The sequence below is a fragment of the Spermophilus citellus genome (assembly GCF_964194105.1).
Source record: "Spermophilus citellus genome assembly, chromosome: 16".
Classification (NCBI taxonomy): Eukaryota; Metazoa; Chordata; class Mammalia; order Rodentia; family Sciuridae; genus Spermophilus; species Spermophilus citellus.
This window is the reverse complement of record NC_138196.1, coordinates 8,632,885-8,653,051: the sequence shown is the minus strand read 5'-3', so window position 1 is coordinate 8,653,051 and position 20,167 is coordinate 8,632,885. Positions and strand designations below refer to the sequence as shown.

Genomic DNA, 20,167 nt, shown 5'->3' with positions numbered 1-20,167 from the left:
GGTTTGGAGTTGGGGGATAGGCTTGGGGGTGCTTGCGTCAGAGCTAGGCGGGTGGGGAATAGGGTCTTAGGTCAATGGCATCATGGGGCTTTCCGGAGTCAAGTGGTCATTTCCCTCTGGGATTGGTTTAGGGTTATGGTACCATGGGTCACCAATGGGGTTGGGGGTAGCTCCCGTAAGAAGAAGTACAGGAAAGCGAAACATCCCATAGACCGCTGCTGGAATTTTAAATCAGTACCCTATAGTTAACACTTACCAGCACCTGTTGGATGGTTATCCCCCTGCCCTGGGAGTTATGCAGTCTACATAGGAAGGAGCAGGAGGAAACTGGCTTTTGCAGCATAGTATGATGAGTGCCATGATATCGATAGGGAGGGGGCTGCGGGCCAGCCTGGTGTTGGAGAAGGTTCTGAAAGACCTTCTAATCATTTGCTTCTCACCGTCATCATCAGAGTCAATATTCAACTCTAAATTGTTCTAAATTAGCTCATTGGTAGACTCATAGTGTTGGACAGAGATCAGACTTGTGGAATTTGTTTCAATTACTTAATCCTTCCTTTTTTCTATCCTCCTCTTCCCCTCTACCCCTCCCCTCCCTCCTTCCCTCTCCTCCCCCTCCTCCCTCTTACCCTTTTCCTCTTTCAAAAGAAACCCTTCCCATCTTCCCATCCTCTATTATGAGAAAGTTTTCCTCTGATTTCTAAGCCTAGAATTTACTGCACCATTTAGAGCATGGTGCCCCATTTTATCATCTTTTTGAGCCTGTCATGGAGGGAGAAAAAAATTCCTTGAATGGGGAATTAGAATTAAACTGAATTTGAATTAAAAGAGATTAAACTGATAAAAACCAAAAATTAAGGTGCATTTTTATCAATGTATATAAATAAATACATGGGAAAATAGGACTAAGCAGGGGGTTAGAATTTTACTAACTACCTTAGTAGAGGAGGGGAGAAGGGCACTTGTGGGAAAATGACTTTTTGGAGATATAAGTGGATCCTTAGGAGAACAGGTGAGAATCTGGTAGCTTTGTGAGTATGTCTACTTAAGTATGATGCAGCATCTCTCCAGAGATGGAATGGGGGGCTGTCTTGCCCTGGTCACTCCTGTCTTGCCCTGGTCACTCTCCAGAAAGGGATTTAGGATACTTGAGCTCTTTCAAGTTCTTTCAGGAGGCTCTGCTTTTAGATGGATGAAAAATTACTGGTACTCAACTAATGTTTTCAAAATAAATTTTATGCTACAGTGGTATATTTGGAACCCCTTTAAGTTTGGAAGGTATGCAATAAGGGCAGCAATCTGCACCTACCCCTGTTACCACTCAAGGCTCAGTCTGCCAATCCCACTAGGGCTTGTCAAGAGGCAAGGTGGTGGTAGAGAATTTTATTATCAAAATCTTCCCCAGAGGCTCATGTAGGAGCAGTTTATGTAGAAGATGGGTGATCACAGACTGGCAGGCACCTTCTCGTTGGTGGAAGTTTGTGGACAAATAACACACGCGTTTGATCTCAATTATCTAGTCAGGAGATGCTTTTTGGTTCTGCAAATCTGAAGAACAAGCATTATTTCCTTGGGTTATTCTTTTTTTTTTTTTTAAACAGGATTAAGCTCAAGGGCACTTAATCACTGAGCAACATCCCCAGCCCCCATCCCCGCCTTTTTTTTTTTTTTTTTTTGTATTTTATTTAGAGACAGTGACTCGCTGTTGCTTAGGGCCTCTCTAAATTGCTGAGGCTGGCTTTGAATTCGGATCCCCCAGCCTCAGCCTCCTAGCAAGCCGCTGAGATTACAGGCTAGCACCACCGTGCCCAGCTCCTTGGGTTATTGTCACTGATTAGTTTGCCCACATGAAGCTCCTGACATATTACACAAAGCACGGGCTAGAAGCATTAGCTGCCCCAAAGCTCCCTTGCTGATTACCAGACTCAATAAAGAAAACCTACTTCACCTATGACAGAAGATGAGAAGCATGTGAACTTCAGTTAGGAGTCCAGAACCAGATCTCATCTCAGTGCTGGGCGTCACTCCGCGCTGCGTCCCTGGCCTAATCCAGCACCCTGCATATACATTGCTAGGTGTGCACAGGAGTTCCAGCTGTCAGCAGCCGCGGGTTCTTCTAATCTGCTGGCATTGACTGCATCCACGCCTATGACTTCGTCCTGAGCACTTAACCAAGGGCTTAAGCCTTTGGTCTGTGAACTTGGGCCTTGTTTGGACCAGAGGTTCACACATATTTGAGAAAAGAATGAACGATGGTGGAGACGTTTTCGTGGCGATGCTTTGGAAAAAGCCCTGATATGAAATGCCATCGCCCCTAGGAACCTGGCTGTGGTTGAACTGAACACACCGGCCAAGCAGGAGACAGGCTGCAGTGAGAAATGCACCCGCTGCCCTGCGGTTGAGATTTGGGCTCTCTTTACTATGGCCGTTCATTCCGTGAGCCTCTGGAACGCGTGACTTCCAGACCTGGACGGTCCACCACCAGAACTCGGAAACGGAGGTCCGCGCAATAGGGACCGCCAGGCGGCGCCGTCGGAGGGCCTCTGTCTCCGCATGCAGCACCGCCAGACGAGCTGGAGCCTTGGGATGGTCACGGTCCCTGGAACGCATCGGAAACGGAGGCTGCGGATGGCTGCAGGCAGGCCCCAGGGACTTAGGCATTGCGCGCGGGCCCGGGCGGAACTGGGTCGATTTCCCAGCTGAGTCCGGAAAGATGCATCTGCACGCTGGGCCTCGAAAATAAAAGACTGACTCAAAGACATCATTTCAGAAGTATTTCTGAAAAAGAGGACTTGTGGCCCGTACGGGGATCGAACCCACGACCTTGGCGTTATTAGCACCACGCTCTAACCAACTGAGCTAACCGGCCGCTCGCTTGCCCTCGGCCGCCCTGACGCCTAGAAGGTTTGGCAGCGCTCTGGCGTCGCTCGGCTAGGCGCCCGGGCGGAGTCCGCGCCGGCTGCGCCCCTGCTCCAATGGGACCCGGCAGCAGGAGCGAGAAACCCAGACCCGGGCTGGGGAGGCGGCTGTCTACAACAGCGAGGCCTCCGCAGGCAGGATGGAGACGTGGCTGGGGAGTAAGCCTTTCGAATATTCCACTTCGATGCTGTTTTTATTACCTGAGAACCCTTGCCAGGAAGCTCCGGGCATGCAGAGCCTTTAGCTAAATCAAACTTGGAAAATACGGAGAGCCGGGTTAAGGACAGAAGAACCCTCGGGTTCCCCGCCGTCCATCAAACCAGAGCCTCTGGGGTCTTGGCTTCCTTCCTGCCAGTCTTTTTTAATTGTAGAGATGTCGTTTAAAAGATATTTTGAATCCAAAGCCTTACTTGAAAGAATACCATTTTATGTTGTTTTTTTTTTCTACTTAATATTCTATCATAAGCATATCCCTAAGTAATTGCAGGTGTCACTAGTTTATTTTTTGTTCATCTTTTGAGACAGGGTCTGGCTTGAACTTGGCTGTCCTCCACCTCAGCCTCCTAGTAGCTGGGATCACAGGGCCAATGTCATTTTGTATGGTTCCTGTTGGGGATGCAGAGCCCTTGCCTAGCTTGTGTCAGGCCCTGAGTACTGACTCCTGTGCTGGGGGTCGGGGGAGTTCTTCAGCACAGAGTTTCATTGAATAGATAAAACATAGCTTTCCCCTTTTTATCTTATTTTTTAAAATGCATCCTGCACACGCCAGACGAACTCTCTACCACTGAGCCACAACCCTAGCCCCCTTTTTATTTATTTATTTTTTATTTTTATTTTTTGATACCAGGGATTGAACTCAGAGGCACTTAACCACTGCCTTGAAAATATTGGCTAGTCTGACTTTGAGCTCTCCATCCTCCTGCCTCAGAGGCACTGGGATTGATGTGCCACCTTGCCCTGCCTTTTTGTGTGTGTGGTGCTGGGAATTGAACCTGGGAACTTGTGCCTGAAAGGCAAGCACTCTACCAACTGAGCTATATCCCAGTCCCATGCTTCTCTTCTTCTTCTTCTTTTTTTTTTTAAATTAATATCTAATTTACTTTTTTAAAAAAATGTAGATGGACACAATATCTTTATTTTATCTATTTTTAAAAAATATGGTACTGAGGATCAAATCCAGTGCCTCCAGCATGCGAGGCACGCACCTTACCACTGAACCACAACCCCAGCCCTCTTTTCTTTTTAATGCTGGAAAAAATGTTTTCAATTTGCCCTCTTGTTAATGGAATACATCACATGATACAAGGTACAAGGGTTGAAATAGCTAAGAGGTAGCAAGGGGATAGGGTCTGTATATCAGGGGGAAAACAGGGTGGAGACAGCGATAGGAAGAGGACTCCACCATGTCCACTTCTGGCCCATGCGTCCTGGGGCCTCCTGGTTGCTGAAGAGCCTCACCTGGGGCGCTGCTGTGGCTCAGGGCTCCCAGAGTGCAGGAAGGGAGCCAGGTTCACATTGTCCACTCGTCTACTCTGACTTCTCCAATAAACTGCAACTGCTGCACATTCACCTCCCTGATGAAAGAAGAAGAACCAAACTCCAGCTGATTCACAGACCTTACTGAAAGGATGTTCCATAGTTCACCCCTCCATGAGGAAGTCTAGAGGACTGGTTTTAGAAAAGCAGTCAGTTGGTCCACACATACTCATCAAGCTTGGCAGTGCTGTCTCCAGATATCAGCTTAGAAAAGACAGATGTGACCAACAACAGAGAAGCTGAGGTGCCAGATTGACTACATGAGCCATGGTGGGAGGCTGGGCCAGTTTCCTGAAGTCTGTGACATTTGTGTTCCAAACAAGGATGCAGTGTGCCCCACCGTGGTAAGACCCTTCCCATGAGAGCTTCATCCTGGCTTAGGCTACATTCCCCAAGCCTCACATACCATCTGGCATAGAGCTGCTCCAGAAATAGGAGCCCACCCAGAAGCCCAGCAATACCAGTGAAACCTGAATCCACCTTGCTGTGTTGGAGTTCCTCTAGCTCACTGGACAACTCCAGTTTATGTGTGTCCTCCATTCACACATGGCTGAGGCTCATTGGGGCGAGTCAGGACCACATCCTCCAAGTGTCCTAGATGATGCCCCTGAACCCTTCCAAAGAGGACATTTTGTAGCTCCCCCCACACCTGCATAAAAATACTAGCACAGGAAGTATTATTCCCCAGCAGGTGTTTTTTTCTTTTGTGGGTCCCCTTGCACCCCCGAAACTGGAAACTGAATATTTCTGGAAAGTGCCACTTGTTGGTCCTGTTAGTTTACTGATTAGTTAGCCTAACCATGTTCTTAGTGACACATGTCCTGTTAATGTTGGGAAATACCAACTAGCTCTGTGTTACTCTCTTTTAATTGTGAAGCTCCCATAGAATGTTTCCACTCAAAAACTAAAAATAAATAGTCAAACGCACGAATTTAAAAGTCACCTTAATTTTATGTATTTTGAGATGGGGGAATATCTCCCTGCGTTGCCCGGGCTGGTCTCAAAGAGATACTCCTACCTCAGCCTCCCAAGTAGATGGGATTACCAGCCCTCACAACGGTGCCAAACCCATTTTACATTTTAAAACGAAGTCAGATTAAGCCATTTCTCTTTTGCAACTCGCTTTCCTTCCAGGCCAGCAAATAAAAATGCAGGAAGCCCACTGAATCCCACATGAACAATGAAGCATTGTTCGCAATATTTGGGACATGCTTATCCTGAAACAGTACGGAAATAGTACTGTACTGTGCCTGGCAACCCATGCCCCGGGTAACAGTGGGTTGAAAGACCCGCCTAACCCTCGGCTTTCCTTTCCGCGCACCCGCACGGCTGCTCGGTTCCCTCTGCAGCAGCCCCGCGCCCTGCTCCAGCCTGGGGCATTCATTCTCGCTTCCCCTCTTTTTTTCTTTTTCTTTTCTTTTTCTTTTTGTTTTGTTTTTTTGGTGGGGGGTACCGGGGATTGAACTCAGGGGCGCCCACCACTAGGCCACATCCCCAGCCCTCTTGTATTTTATCTAGAGATGGGTCTCACTGAGTAGCTTAGCGCCTCACCATTGCTGAGGCTGGCTGTGAACCCCGATCCTCCTGCCTCAGCCTCCCCAGCCGCTGGGATGACGCTTCCCCTCTTGCTGCCTGCTCCTCCCCAGACCTTGCGGGGCTCCCTCCCCCGACGCCCCGATCTCGGGAGGCTGCCTTCCCTTCCCATCCCTCAGAGCTGGCTGTTGTGCCCTCCGCCCCCAGGACGTGGACTGCGGGAGGCAGTGCTCCCGTCCCCTCTGCATCGCCAGCTGCGAGGACGGTGGCCGGCCCGCGGTGGTGGGCAATCGAGGTTGGTCCCGCGGAGCGAGCGAGCCTGGGCGCCCTCGGGGTCCCGCCGGCTTTCCCGCGGCCCCAGGTGCGCACCCGGCGGGGGACGTCAGGGGGCGCCCGAGGCCCGCGCGCTCCGCTCGGGCCGGCGCCTGGCTCCTGCTCCCCGGGGGGCTCGTCGTGGCCGGCGGGGAGGGCGGCCTCGGCTCTCCGGGCTCCAGAAGCTCTGCTCCACTCTGCTTCCGGCCTCGCTTGCCGGCCTCCCGCATCACCGAGTCCGGATTCGCCCTCCTTGGAAGGACTGCGGTCCTGGTGGCCCTGGTGACCGCATTTTAACTTAATGACCTCGTGAACACCCCCTCCCCGTGAAGGGCATATCAGAACTGGCTCAGGCCTTCTGCGTATCCCACGTCATTCACCTTCATTTCTTCTGTTAGTAAAGCTTCAACTTGCAAAACAGGTTTAACATTGAATTTCTCCACAACTATTCTATTTATAAATTAAATAAATAAGAAATGCCATTAGGCTGAGCGCCACCTGTAACCCCAGCAGCTTGGGAGGCTGAGGCCGGAGGATGGCGAGTTCAAGGCCAGCCTCAGTAACTTATAGAGGCCCAAAGCAACTCAGAAGACCCAGTTTCTAAATAAAATATAAAAATGGGTTGGGGATGTGGTTCAGTGGCTAAGTGCCCAGGATTCAATCCCTGGTATCAAAAAATTAAAAATGGCATTAAATGTTTAAAATATGTATATGCTCTAAATATTTACGAATTTGGTAAGTGGTACTGGGGATCAAACTCTAGTGCTTGTGAGGCAAGCACTTGACACTGAGCTACACACCAGCCCCTGATTTTAAGTTCTTAAAACACTAAATGATGCTTTTTGAAAATTGAAGTGTTATATTCAAGAAAAATAAAACAAATATATAATTTTAAGCCATATAGTACTAAAAGCTTATGATGAAGAGCATTCGTCCAGCCCATCCCCTCCCTGTCACCATCCAGCTCCTACAGGTAACCATTGTGAGCCGTTGATTTCTTCTGCCTTTTCCTCCCATAAATCTAAGTAATATGATTATACTACTTTTTTTTCAATTTTAGACACTATCTGTCAAGTTCGTTCTATACAAATTAGGACATAGTTCTTTTTCCAACATTTTCCCAACTCACATGTACTCCCCTTTCCTATCATTTTCAAATAATAATACCATTGATTTTTTAGCTAAATCAGTATTCAGTTATTTACATCGTTGTTTCTATAAACACTGTTCCCAACTCAGCCACAAGGTTTACTATAATTACATTTCTTTCTAACAGAACTGTTTGTGTTCCTCTGGGTTTACTTTGCTAATTTCCTTTTTCTTTTTAAAATTTTTTATACATTTATTTTTTTAAGAGTGAGAGAATTTTTAAATATTTATTTTTTTAATTTTCAGTGGATACAACATCTTTATTTTTTTTTTTAATGTGGTGCTGAGGATTGAACCCAGCACCTTGCACATGCCAGGCGAGCGCACTACCACTTGAGCCACATCCCCAGCCCTATATCTTTATTTTATTTATTTATTTTTATGTGGTGCTGAGGATCACTGAAAGTTCGGAGTCCTGCACATCTGAACACAATTTTTCTTCTACCCTCACACTTGGCCAATAACTAGAGAACTCTGGAACAGAGATCCCTCAGCAAGCAGAAAGCCACACTTTATTTTCTATGTCCAGTCCAATGAGATGTCCCAATTGGGACTTCCAGTGCTGGAACCCGGGTTTTTAGATATATCTAGGTTTTCTCTTTCAACACTGTTTAGAACTTCTCACTATCCCCTATGCTCTGAAATGTCATAAGTGCACCATTCCTGTGTCCTAGGTGACTAGAGTAGTGCTGGGCCATAATAAGTGCTCAGTAAATACTGGTGAAAAAAATCAAACTCCACATTCTGGCCATTCCTCAGGCCTTTCTACTCAGAAATATCCCCATCCACTCTAGAAACACTTTTGTGAAGAATGTTTCTGATGGAGATTTCATAATCTCCTTTATCTGAATTTTTTTCTTTTTCTGGGATGCTATTCTTCAGAGGTCAGACATGAGTTGATGCTTTGATTTTCCTCACTCTTCCATCAGCCAGACTTCTTTTGTTTATCTCCTAAATAATTCCCGTGAACTACCTAAACTACCTTCCTACTTTCTTTCTACACTTTTTTTGTGTTGACTATGGATCCAGGGGCACATAGATGGAGACAATAGAACTTCCAATCATAAAGTTGAATTCTGAGGGAAAAAATTGAAAGGAAAACAAAAATAAATCCAGAAACAAAAATGCTTCATTATACAATATGTACATGTCAAACTGTTAGATCATACAAAAGAAAAATAGAGAAATAGAAGGATTTTTCAGATGTTGCTTCTAATTTGCTTCAACAAATCGGTTGATTCCAGAAACCAGGTGACCTTAAAAATTTCTTTCCTTAAGGTGGGATATTCTCCCCCCTCTTACTGCTTTTCAGTGGCTTCCAATTACTCCTCCTATTATTATTATTATTATTATTATTATTATTATTATTTTACTGGGGTATTTAACCACTGAGCCACATCTCCACCCCTTTTTGGGTGGGGGGTACTAGGGATTGAACTCAGGGGCACTTGACACTGAGCCATATTTTATATAGAGATAGGGTCTCACTGAGTTGCTTAGCACCTCACTATTGCCCAGGCAGGTTTTGAACTTGAGATCCTCCTGTCTCAGCCTCTGGAGCTGCTGGGATTAAAGGCATGTGCCACCACGCCTGGCTCCATTCCTTTTAAATTTTTATTTTTGAGACAGAATCTCACTAAGTTGTTGAGACTGTCACCTAAATTGATCAGACTAGGACTTCTGATCTTCTTGCCTTAGCCTCCCAAGTCTCTGGGATTACAGGTGTGGGTCACTGCATCCAGCTGTCCTTTGACATTTTTCTAGTGTCAAAAGATAAATTCACAACATACTTAGTTATAGGTTGAATTGGATTTTGTTCCAGATTCAAGAATTGGGGCAGCTTCCATTCTTCAAAACAGAATGAGAGCTCCCACTATGCAAAAACAGAACCATGGGTTTTATAAGGTGGTAACAGAACAATAGAAAGAAAGCTGATGGGTTAGTGTCAAGTTGTATTATTTTGGCAGGAGTGAAAGCAAAGCTGACTTGGGTAGACTGGATCTCCTGTTTTGGGGAAAAACTAGTGTGTTTTGGGATCTATTTGCTTAAATTTTCAGTTTGATGGTGGCATTTAGCACGAGTGACTCCATTTTGGTTTGGTCTGGTTTGTTGTGGGCTAGTGTGGAAGCTCCTCCCAAAATGATGGCCTCCCATAGTTTATATATATATATATATATATATATATATATATATATATATATATATATATATATATATATTTGTGTATAGACTTTTCTATATGCTGGTAGAATATTGCTGATGAGTGATTTTCTACATTTAAAGTGTGAATGCCGGGCTGGGGATGTGGCTCAAGCGGTAGCGCGCTCGCCTGGCATGCGTGCGGCCAGGGTTCGATCCTCAGCACCACATACAAACAAAGATGTTGTGTCCACTGAAAACTGAAAAATAAATATTAAAAAAAATTGTGAATGCCTTTTAACCTATTAACTCCTATCAAAACAATCACACGAATGTTTAAAGATATGTACAAGGATACTTTCTGGTCTTGTTTGTAATTGTGAAAAATAAAGCATTTTTAGGGAAAAATTATATCATGTAATATAACACACCTGTTAAAAAGCATAGGTTAGGGGCTGGGGCTGAGCGGTAGCACACTTGCCTGGCATGTGTGAGGCACTGGATTAGATTCTCAGTACCACATATAAATAAATACATATATATCAACAATTTAAAAAAAAAATTTTTAAATTTTTTAAAAAGCATAGGATAGCTCTCTATGTGCCAATATTGAAAGGTGACTAGCCAGTCACATGCCATATGACTGTAATCCCAGTAACTCTGGAGACTGAAGAAGAAGGATCACAGGTTTCAGGCCAGCCTCCGCAACTTGGCAAGACCCTGTCTCAAAATGAAAAAATTAAAATTAGAAAAAGTCTGGGGATGTAATGGTAAAGCGCCCCTAGGTTCAATCCTCAGAACCCAAAACAAACTCAGAGTGACTAATATATTAAAAGAAAAAAAGAAAACTATAGAAGAATATATATGATTTATCTATGGTTTTCAATTATGGGAAAATTTGTCCAAATACATAATCAGAAATTCCAAGAAGACGCCACTCAACTATTGTCGGTCTCCTTTTCTGAGGAGGAGAGAGAATGAGATGAAGGAAAGAACTTTGAAAGTATTTCTTCAAATTTTATACATTCCTTTTCTTTATTCTCCTTGCTTCTTTTCTTCTCCGATTTCTTCAAATCAGCACATTTTACTTCTTTACTCTCAGAAAAGAGGGACGCCGATCTCCTGCAGTAGTGATAGGGATAATCTGGCTCTTCACCTGTCGCGGGTCGCATCTGCACGTAGGTCCCCCCTAGATGCATGCAGCTTTACCACAGAATGCGAGATTCGAGAAGTCAGCCACCTCGCCTACCTGTGCTCCTTCATGTCCCCTCTTCTCCGGCAACAGCGCTGGCAAAACAAACGTTTGCTCAATTAAAAAAGAAAAACGAGCTCTGTGGTAGAGCACTTGCCTAGCATGCGTGAGGGACTGGTTCAATCCTCAGCACCACATAAAAATAAACAAATAAAACAGAGGCATTCTGTTCATCTACAACTACAAGAAAGAAAGAAAGAAAGGAAGGGAGGGAGGGAGGGAGGGGGAGAGAGAGAGAGAGAGAGAGAGAGAGAAAGAAAAAGAAAAACAAGAAAAAAGAAAAACGTACAAATTCATTGGGTAATCGCTGGTACCAGACCGGTAGATGCTCAACTGCGGGATGAGGTGGCAAAGAAGAGGTGTCATTTAACGTCAGAGTTCTCGAGCCAGTAGAAGTTGCAGGATCTCTTCCGCGTTTCAGGCTCGGAATTGCTGAGTGACAGCCGGGAGACTCCAGCCCGCAAGGGTTTAAATTTGAAGCGGCGGCGGCGGTCGCTAAGTAACCACGCAGAGGAAGCGGGCCGCATTGCGCATGCGTATGTTGGCAGGCTTCTGCGCACGCGCGGCTCCACCTCGGGGGCGGTCAGGGCCGACGGTTGCCAGGGTGACGAGGATACAATATGGCGGCGGTATCCTAACGCTCTCGGGCAAGGGGCCACCACGGAGGTCCCAGCACAGGATCCCGCCTCAGGGAGAGGAGGGCAGGTGCCGGCCTTCCTGCCCTTGTCTTTTCCGCGCAGGGTCGGCCAGGGGTTGTCGCCGACCACCGCGCGCAGGATGAAGAGTGAGTGAGCCGGGAGGGCCGGGGCGGCGCGCCGGGCCGGGCCGTTCTGGGGGCTGGGCGGGCGAGTGCCGCTCCGCCCCGGCGCCGGGCGGTGCAGGCCGGAGGTGCGGGAGCCGGGTTTTCAGAGCCAGGCCGGGCGAGGTTCCGTTTCTGAACGTTCCGGGTGGCCGTGGGCGCTCGCAGCCGGCGCCCTGCCAGGGTGACGTGCTCGGCGTGCAGTCGCCGGACCTGGGCGTGGGTTTCATTTTTGGGGTCGAGCAGTAGTGTTTCTATAGCAGCTGGGTTCACAAGAACTTAGAAGCATCCTTTTAGTGAAATTAGAAACGGTTACTTAGAAGTTGGAAAGTGGGCCTCATCTTAGAAAAGGGGTAAAAAAAAGTTTGCCCGCGTTGGGTTTGTGGATCGTGGCCGATCTGCGGCCAGCAGCGCGGCTCGCTGTCGTGTTCAGCATCACTCTTCAGGTATTGTCGTTTATGGCTGTCAGCCAGAGGCGCTTACAAGTCCAGCCTCCTTTGCTGTTTCAAGTTGGAACTATGCTAGTTATATTAAACCTGCATTGTATCCTAATTGTTTTTTTGTGAATGCTGTAAATTGCACAATATATTTAAACATATCCGTCTTTGCCTCATACACTCTTCATGCTGCACTCCAAGAAGTGACTTCTCTTTGCAGTTTCCTAAATATGTGCGCGTGTGTGTGTGTGTGTGTGTGTGTGTGTGTGTAAATATGTATCTATCCCTCTCAATGTTAGCTGGTGTGGTGGAGCACACCTCTAATCCCAGCAACCCTGGAGGCTGAAGCTGGAGGATCTAAAGTTCAAGACCAGGACTGGGGATGTGGCTCAAGCAGTAGCGTGCTCCTCAGCACCACATACCAACAAAGATATTGTGTCTGCTGAGAACTAAAAAATAAATATTAAAAATTCTCTCTCTCTCTCTCTCCCCCCCCCTCACTCTCTGAAAAAAATTAAAAAAAAAATAAAGTTCAAGACCAGTCTCTGCAAATTCTGGAAGCCCTAAGCAACTTAGGCTCTGTCTAAAAAGGTGTGGTTCAGCGGCTAAGCACCCTGGTTTCAATTCCTGACACCAAAATATAAATAAATAAAAAATAAAATAAAGAAAAAAAAAACCCTAATGTTAGTAACTACATATAGGCATATGTATATATGAGTATATAAAGTACAGATGTATGGGCTGGTGTTGTGGCTCAGTGGTAGAGCACTCACCTAGCATGTGTGAGGCCCTGGGCACCACATAAAGATAAATAAATAAAGGTATTGTGTCCATCTACAAGTAAAAAATATTTTTAAAGGTATATATAATTTGCATTTTATGTTTTATGCCCTAAAGGGGCTTAACCACTTAGCTAAATCTCCAGCCCTTTTTAAAATTTTTGAATTTTGGGATAGGGTCTTGTATTGCAGAGGCTGTCCTGGAACTCCCAATCCTCCTGCCTAAGCCTCCAGAGTAGTTGGGATTACCTATGTGTGCCCCCACCCTGGCTCATCTCAGATGGTCATTTTGGTAGCTTTCAGTTACTTGGTTTAGTGATAACATCTTTTCCCTTTCTTTCTTCTATCTTAAAATCCAGTCCGAGAGTTCATGCAGCCTGTCATCTCTGGTTTAAGACCTGATCATGAATTAAATGTTTTACAAGTAGTTAACAGTGGAGAGAACATTTCAGAACAGAAAATCACAGAGACGGAATCATAGAAGCAGAATGAACAGGAAAAGTGAGTAACGGTGCAAGTTGGACCCATAGCATGGAGTCAGAATACACCTGGGCATGCTAGATTATCATGTTGGTCTTTAATTTTTGGATTTTCCAGGTATTCTTTCTTATTGTTTTCTAGGCAGTGCTCACATGTGTAGGGATGCTTTGATCAGTCTGTAGTGTATTGCTGTCCTTCTCCTTTTTGTTTTGGATCATTTGTGTAGCAGGGAGCACGCAGTTAATGCTGTGTATTGTTGAAGCTGAGCAGACATGATGGCAGCTTGGGGCCAGTCTCTGACCTTTCTTTATCATCCTGGTTTTCTTTTCTAGGTATGTATCACTAAGCAAATCACCCCAACTTAGGGACTTAACAACACATTTTTCTTATGGTTCTGTGGGTTGCCTCCACTCAACTAGGCAGCTCTCACTGGGAGTCTCATGAATTTGTAGTCATGATAGATGGTGGTTGGAGTTGAAGTCATCTTGAAAGTCTCATTCACTTGTCTGGCAGATGATGCTGGTGGTTCTCTGGGACCACAGCCTGGGCTGTCAGAACCCTACAGGAGGTCTCTCCTTGTGGCTTGGGCTTCCTCACATCATGGCAGTTGAGTTCTGGGTGTATATCCCAAGAGTAGGAAGTGGAAGTGGGCAGCTGCCTGAATGGTGACCCACACCTGTAGTGAGGCTGAGGCAGGAGGATACTTGAGCTCACAAGTTTGCAACCAGTCTGGTCAACATACTGAGACTCACCTAAAAAAAAAAAAAGTTTATCCTTATGTAATAAGTCTGTGTATGTTAGTACTCTAAAAATTAAAGTATCATTTTTTTCCTGTTTGAACTTTAGTGTGTGTGTGTGTGTGTGTGTGTGTGTGTGTGTGTTTGTGTGTGTGTTGCTAGAGATTAAATCCAGAGGTGCTCTACCACTGAGCTATACCCGCATCCTTTTTATTTTTTTAATTTTGAGATAGGATCTCACTAAGTTGCCCAGGCTGGCCTCAAACTTGTGATCCTCCCACCTGAGGTTCCAGAGTTGCTGGCATTACAGGTATGCACCACCATTGTACCCAATTCCTGTTTGAACTTTTTAATAGATTAGTTGAGCACACCTACAGAAATAGGAAAAAATTGCATGTTCTATAGTAATGGTTTTGCTGCAATATTACAGAGAGATTTTTAAAAATTATCTGTTGGGACTGGAATTGTGGCTCAGTGGTAGACTGCTTGCCTAGCATGTTTGAAGCGCTGGATTCAAGCCTCAGCACCGCATAAAAATAAATAAATAAAAGGTATTGTGTCCATCTACAACTAAAATTTTTGAAAAATTATCTGTTGTAATTATAATAATTTTGAATGGTCTCTTAAATACCAATATTTTCATAGGATCAAAGTTTCAAGGTTATCTCAATCTTTTTCCATCTTCTCCTTCCTAGTGGGTGTATTACCTCCTGTTATTTTATAAATGGTTGCATCAACTAGTATCTTTTTTTTCTTGAAAGAAAGACAAAATTGGGGCTGGAGATTTGGCTCTAGCGGTAGCGCACTCGCCTGGCATGTGTGCGGCCCGGGTTCGATCCTCAGCACCACATACCAACAAAGATGTTGTGTCCACCAAGAACTAAAAATAAATATTAAAATTCTCTCTCTCTCTCTCTCTCTCTCTCTCTCTCTCTTAAAAAAAAAAAGAAAGAAAGACAAAATTAAGTAAAAGCAATACTGACTTTGTGGTAAATTCTGACAGTAGATTTTAAGGTGGTCTCAAGACCCTCCACTACTTGGCATAATGAGTCCTGGTTAACATTTTCTTTCTTTTTTTTAATATATATTTTTTTAATTGTTGATGGACCTTTATTTTAAATGCTTATTTACATGTGGTTCTGGGAATCGAATGCAGTGCCTCACACATACAAGGCAAGCGCTCTACCGCTGGTCTACAACTCCAGTCCCCTAGTTAACATTTCCTTAGATGTAATTTTCATGGATATTTTCTGTGTATGAATATATATATTTACTACACACACATACACACACACACACATTCCTTAGACAAACACCCCCAGATAAATGGGATTACATTAAATATGTTGTAAGTTGCTAGGATGATGCTTCCATGAAGTTGTTTGAACACAAACCTTTGAGTAATTCTGTGAGTTTATCACTGTGTACTTTATTAGTAATGGACTTACTGGGGTAGTGGGTGTGGTTTTAAATTTAAAATTTTTATGAATTTTTGAATGATTTAATGTCCTTTTGTGTTGGTGTGTGTGCTGGGTTTTTGTTTGATTTTGAAGACCTGTGGAAATAGACCCCTTGCTGAGTGTTTTTTGTGGTGATGGTTTATCTTTTCCTCTCCCTACCTGCCATCTCTGTTGGACACTCCAGATTTTCCACCTGCTGGAAGACCCCAGCTGGAAACTACCCTTCACCTACCACCACTTTCTCCTGGTGTCATGCTCCCTCCTGGCTGGTTGTGACAGTCTGGAGCCAGCCTGGGGTGTTGGCACACATTCTGAGTTTGTGCACTTAAAACCATTTTAAAGTTTACAGGTGGGCTGGGGTGTGGCTCAGTGGTAGAGCACTCACTTAGCATGTGTGAGGCCCTGGGTTCAATTCTCAGCACCACATAAAATAAAGGTCCATTGACAACTAAAAAAAATGTTTTAAAAAAATAAAAAATAAAGTTCAAAGGTGACCTACTTTTTTTTTTTCAAAGCAAGTCTGCTTAATTTATTTGTGATGAAAGGCAAATTGGAACTTACTGTGTAAGATTTGCCTTCTGGTCTTCAATGCAAATCCTCAGTCCAGCGCCGAGCTCTCAAGGACTGACCTTCCTTTCCTCTGAGATCCTGTGCCTGTCTCCCCGTAAGCTGGCACTGTACCTTTCCGACAGACATTTGAAGTTCACTTTGCTGTTGGCACTTAGCCCACAGACTCACTGATTTCTTAAATATTTTGAAATGCCCATCTTTACAGACATTTAAACAAATATGAAATCATTATGAACATTATACAACATAGAAAAGCATAATGAAGAAAAGTAATCTTCAGTGTCACTTAGATATAAATGTAAAAAACTTGACATTCACATCCATTCCTTCTGTGCACATATGCATATGATCATCATCATCTTTCTATTTCACTTAATGTTAAATCAAGGCTGAACATTTTTGTATTTTATTAAGTATTATTTGAGAGTATCATTGTTAATGGCAATGTAATATTTCAGTCCATTGCTGTTCCATAATTCATTAGATCATCTCCTTGTTATCAGATGTTTAGGTTTCTAGCCTTCCTGCTGTAGAAACACTGTGATGCCCCTGTTTGTCTTTCTGTTGGGGTATCCCCTTGGGGTTGGACATCCTGAACAAAACCTTTGGATTTTCTAATATCTCTTCTCCTACTCATGCATGCAATGATTGCCTACGTAGAATACACATGCAGAAATCTTGAGGACCTGGCAGGTGAGTCAGCACACATCCCTGTCCCCAGGAAGCTCAGGACTGCCGGGGACTGTGGACGTCTGCATACTACCACTCTCCTTTCCTTATTAGCTGTGGCATGCCAGGGGCCACTCAGACAGTCTTTCTGTGCACTCTGCTGAGTGCACGTGTTTGTTGCAAACCTTTGGCAGTTGTTAGATGGAAAGGTCTCTTATTTAAAAAAAAAAAAAAGCTTTTTTTTAAAAAATATTTTTTTAAAGAGAGAGAGAGAATTTTTAAAAAATATTTATTTTTTAGTTTTCGGTGGACACAACATCTTTGTTTGTATGTGGTGCTGAGGATCGAACCCGGGCCGCATGCATGCCAGGCAAGCGCGCTACCGCTTGAGCCACATCCCCAGCCCATAAAAAAATATATTTTTTTTAATATTTATTTTTTAGTTGTATTTGGGCACAATACCTTTATTTGTTTATTTTTATGTGGTGCTGAGCATTGAACCCAGGGCTCCGCACGTGCTAGGCAAGCGCTCTACTGTTGAGCCAGAACTGCAGCTCCCCCAAAAAAGCTTTTTTAATATTTGAATGCTACTAGTTTTCATTTTTGGCTGTTTTATCTTAAGTGGGTCACCTTATGCCATTTGTCCATGTTTTCACTGAGCAATCCTATTGTCTTGTTTGTAAGTGGTCTTTTTTTTTTTAAGAGAGAGAAACTTTTTAATATTTATTTTTTAGTTTTCCGTGGACACAACATCTTTGTTTGTATGTGGTGCTGAGGCTCGAACCCAGGGTGCACGCATGCCAGGCGAGCGCGCTACTGCTTGAGCCACATCCCCTGTAAGTGGTCTTTATAATAAATACATTAGCTGTTGTTAAGTACATTTGTCACAATATTTTCTAAGATCATTATTGTCTTTACGCTCTGTTTGTGAGTTTTTGAGTTAAAACATATGGCAGGCTCAGTTCTGGATCTTTCTTCTTTGAACTTCTGGTTAAAGGGCATTCCCCTTAGTTTGACTTTTACATTCAGCTTTCTACCAGCATTGAAGGATGTTGTGGGGAAAGGATCCATCTTGAGGAGACCTCCTGATTCTGACAGGCTCTGAGGTGTGGTTTGCACCCAATAGCCGATGTCTGCCTGTCTTGGTGTGCTGTGGGTGAGCTTGAGTGCAAATGGACAGAGAAGGTGAAGACCCTCCTCCCTGCTCAGGACATCCCTGTGCCCTGTAAAATCAGGCCCTCCCCTTCCTGGCTCCAGGGATCATCGATCTGCTTTCCATTGCTAAGTGTTTCCTTTCTAGAAATCTAATAAAAATGAGCTGTGGCAAATGGGTGCATAAACAGATGTGGTCTTTTGAATCTGCCTTCTTTCATTTAGCCCAACATTTTTGCGATTCCTCACGTGGTGGTGGTGGTAGCAGTCTGGTTCTGTCGATCGCTGAGCAGTACCCTGTGGGTCATGTGAAGGTAGCACAGGGTCTGTCCATTCACCACGTCATGAGAACTTGGGTCATTTCTGGCCATGCTGAGCCAGGCTGCCATGGTGTTTTCCTCTCTCAGGTAGACTCCTAGAACGGAACTGCTGATTGCAAAGTGTGGATTTACTTTTAGAGAATCTGCAAAGCTGTGTTCTCAAGTGGCTTTCCCATTTTCTTTCTTTCTTTTTTTTTTTTAAACAATACCTTTATTTTATTTATTTATTTATTTTTATGTGGTGCTGAGGATCTAACCCAGGGCCTCGCATGTGCTAGGTGAGCGCTCTACCACTGAGCCTCAGCCCCGGCCCCAGGCTTTCCCATTTTCCATTCCCACTTCCAGGTCTAGAGACGCTTTTATTCCTCATCTTCTGAGTTTTGGGAGCTGGTTGTTCCTTGATTCTTTTGCTGGACAGCTGCCTAAGGTTGTGAAGGCCTGAGGCTGTAGCTCAGCAGAGCATCATCTAGGAGTGGAGAGTGACCTCTGACTACCCAGGAAGGTCTGAAAGTCACCGAGTCAGAAACCAAGGAGGGAGTGCTATTCACCCGGAGGAGGCGCAGCGGGTCCCTGGGCTTCTGCTGCACTGTGTACCACAGAATGTGTCCCTGGGCCTTGTCGGCTGAGCCAGTGATTGGGGGCGAGTCTGTCACCTTGTTCTTGTTAGCACATTGTGTGACAGGATCCTGCGTCCCTGTGATGGTGTTCTGCTCTGAGAGAAGTGAGGCCGGGTGGTCAGGAAGTCGTTCTGTATCATTTCATGGAGGAAAAACATTTTCAAGGACAGTTGATTGGAGCCCTTTGAAACTTTTAGAAATAATTTAGAGAGTATCCTTTCAGCAACTTTATCTTTCTTGTCCTTTTTTCTTTTATTTTAATATAACTTTATTTTATCTACTTATTTATTCTTATGTGGTGCTGAGGATCGAACTCAGGGCCTTGCATGTGTGAGGTGAGCGCTCTACCGCTGAGCCACAACCCCAGCCCCATCCTTCCTGTCCTTTTAGCCTCACTGTTAGATTTATGTAGATGGTCTGACCTGGAAAAAGGGAAACTAAGGTGGAGATCACTCTGTGCGATTGGAAATGCCCAACTATTAAAAAACAGGTGGAGATGAATAAAGAAAGGCTGGCTGCTGAGTTGTCAGTAGTGGTAATGCTGTGATTCAGATGTGTTGAGTCTCCCTGCAGCATGGTCCAGGGACGGGGAAGAGCTGGTCTTGTAGTGTGTGCCCTGGTCTCTGCTCCGGGGTTCCTCTGTTGAGGGTGTGCAGGCACAGAGAGAACAAGTGGAACCCTTTGCCTTGGGGAGATGGTGGCCATTAAGGAGAAGGTCCAAAGCAGACTGAGCAGTCATGTCACTGGAGGGCAGGGTACCTGTTCAAGGAAGACCTGCTTGAAGGTGCACCGGGTCTATCATGGGATTTGAACCCCAAGCACCATATGGTTTATATTATGTGCTTTATTCTCAGTATTTGGCCTTTAACATTAGGTGAGCCCTAGCGTTCCTCTTTGTCTTCCCCTCTTTTATAAGAAAAGGACCTAAAATTGGGAGTGTAGGGACATACTTTTAAGTCCTCAGGGCTGGGATTGTGTCTTGTCTTTGCTTGTCTGCATTATTGGGCACAGTGCCTGGTCCATAGATTGGCTAATATTTCCTCGGGTTGTTCTTGTCACTGACATCCACAGTGATTTAGTCACATTACCATGAATTCACTTAGGCTGAAGTACAGCGTAATATCACTAGAGCAGAAGTCCCAAGACCACCCCTGGATGCTTGATTTTTTTTAAGGGGCTCACAGCTATGATTTACCATGATGAAAGACACCTGGGGCCTAGTCCAGAGGAAACCTGATGAAGCACAGGGTGGGTGCTCTTTGGGTGGAGGTGCCCAGGATGCCCTTAGTTACCCCAGCAACAAATTC

At 44.8% G+C, this 20,167-nt stretch overlaps 1 protein-coding gene across 3 annotated transcripts in view; it reads left to right on the top strand.

The window, feature by feature from the left end:
- The first annotated feature begins 13,307 nt into the window (after positions 1–13,307).
- The window catches only part of LOC308634916 (uncharacterized protein), a 34,016-nt gene continuing 27,156 nt past the window's right edge, over positions 13,308–20,167 (top strand). For 2 of the 3 annotated variants that reach the window (XR_014019108.1, XR_014019109.1), the window contains exon 1: positions 17,578–17,607. Coding sequence is in view for 1 of the 3 variants with exons in the window: in XM_081269113.1 (XP_081125239.1) it covers positions 13,344–13,356 (13 nt within the window). In the remaining 2 variants the exon portion in view is untranslated. Of the gene's footprint in view, positions 13,357–17,577; positions 17,608–20,167 lie in introns of those variants that run through there. The other variant, XM_081269113.1, reaches the window with a different exon arrangement.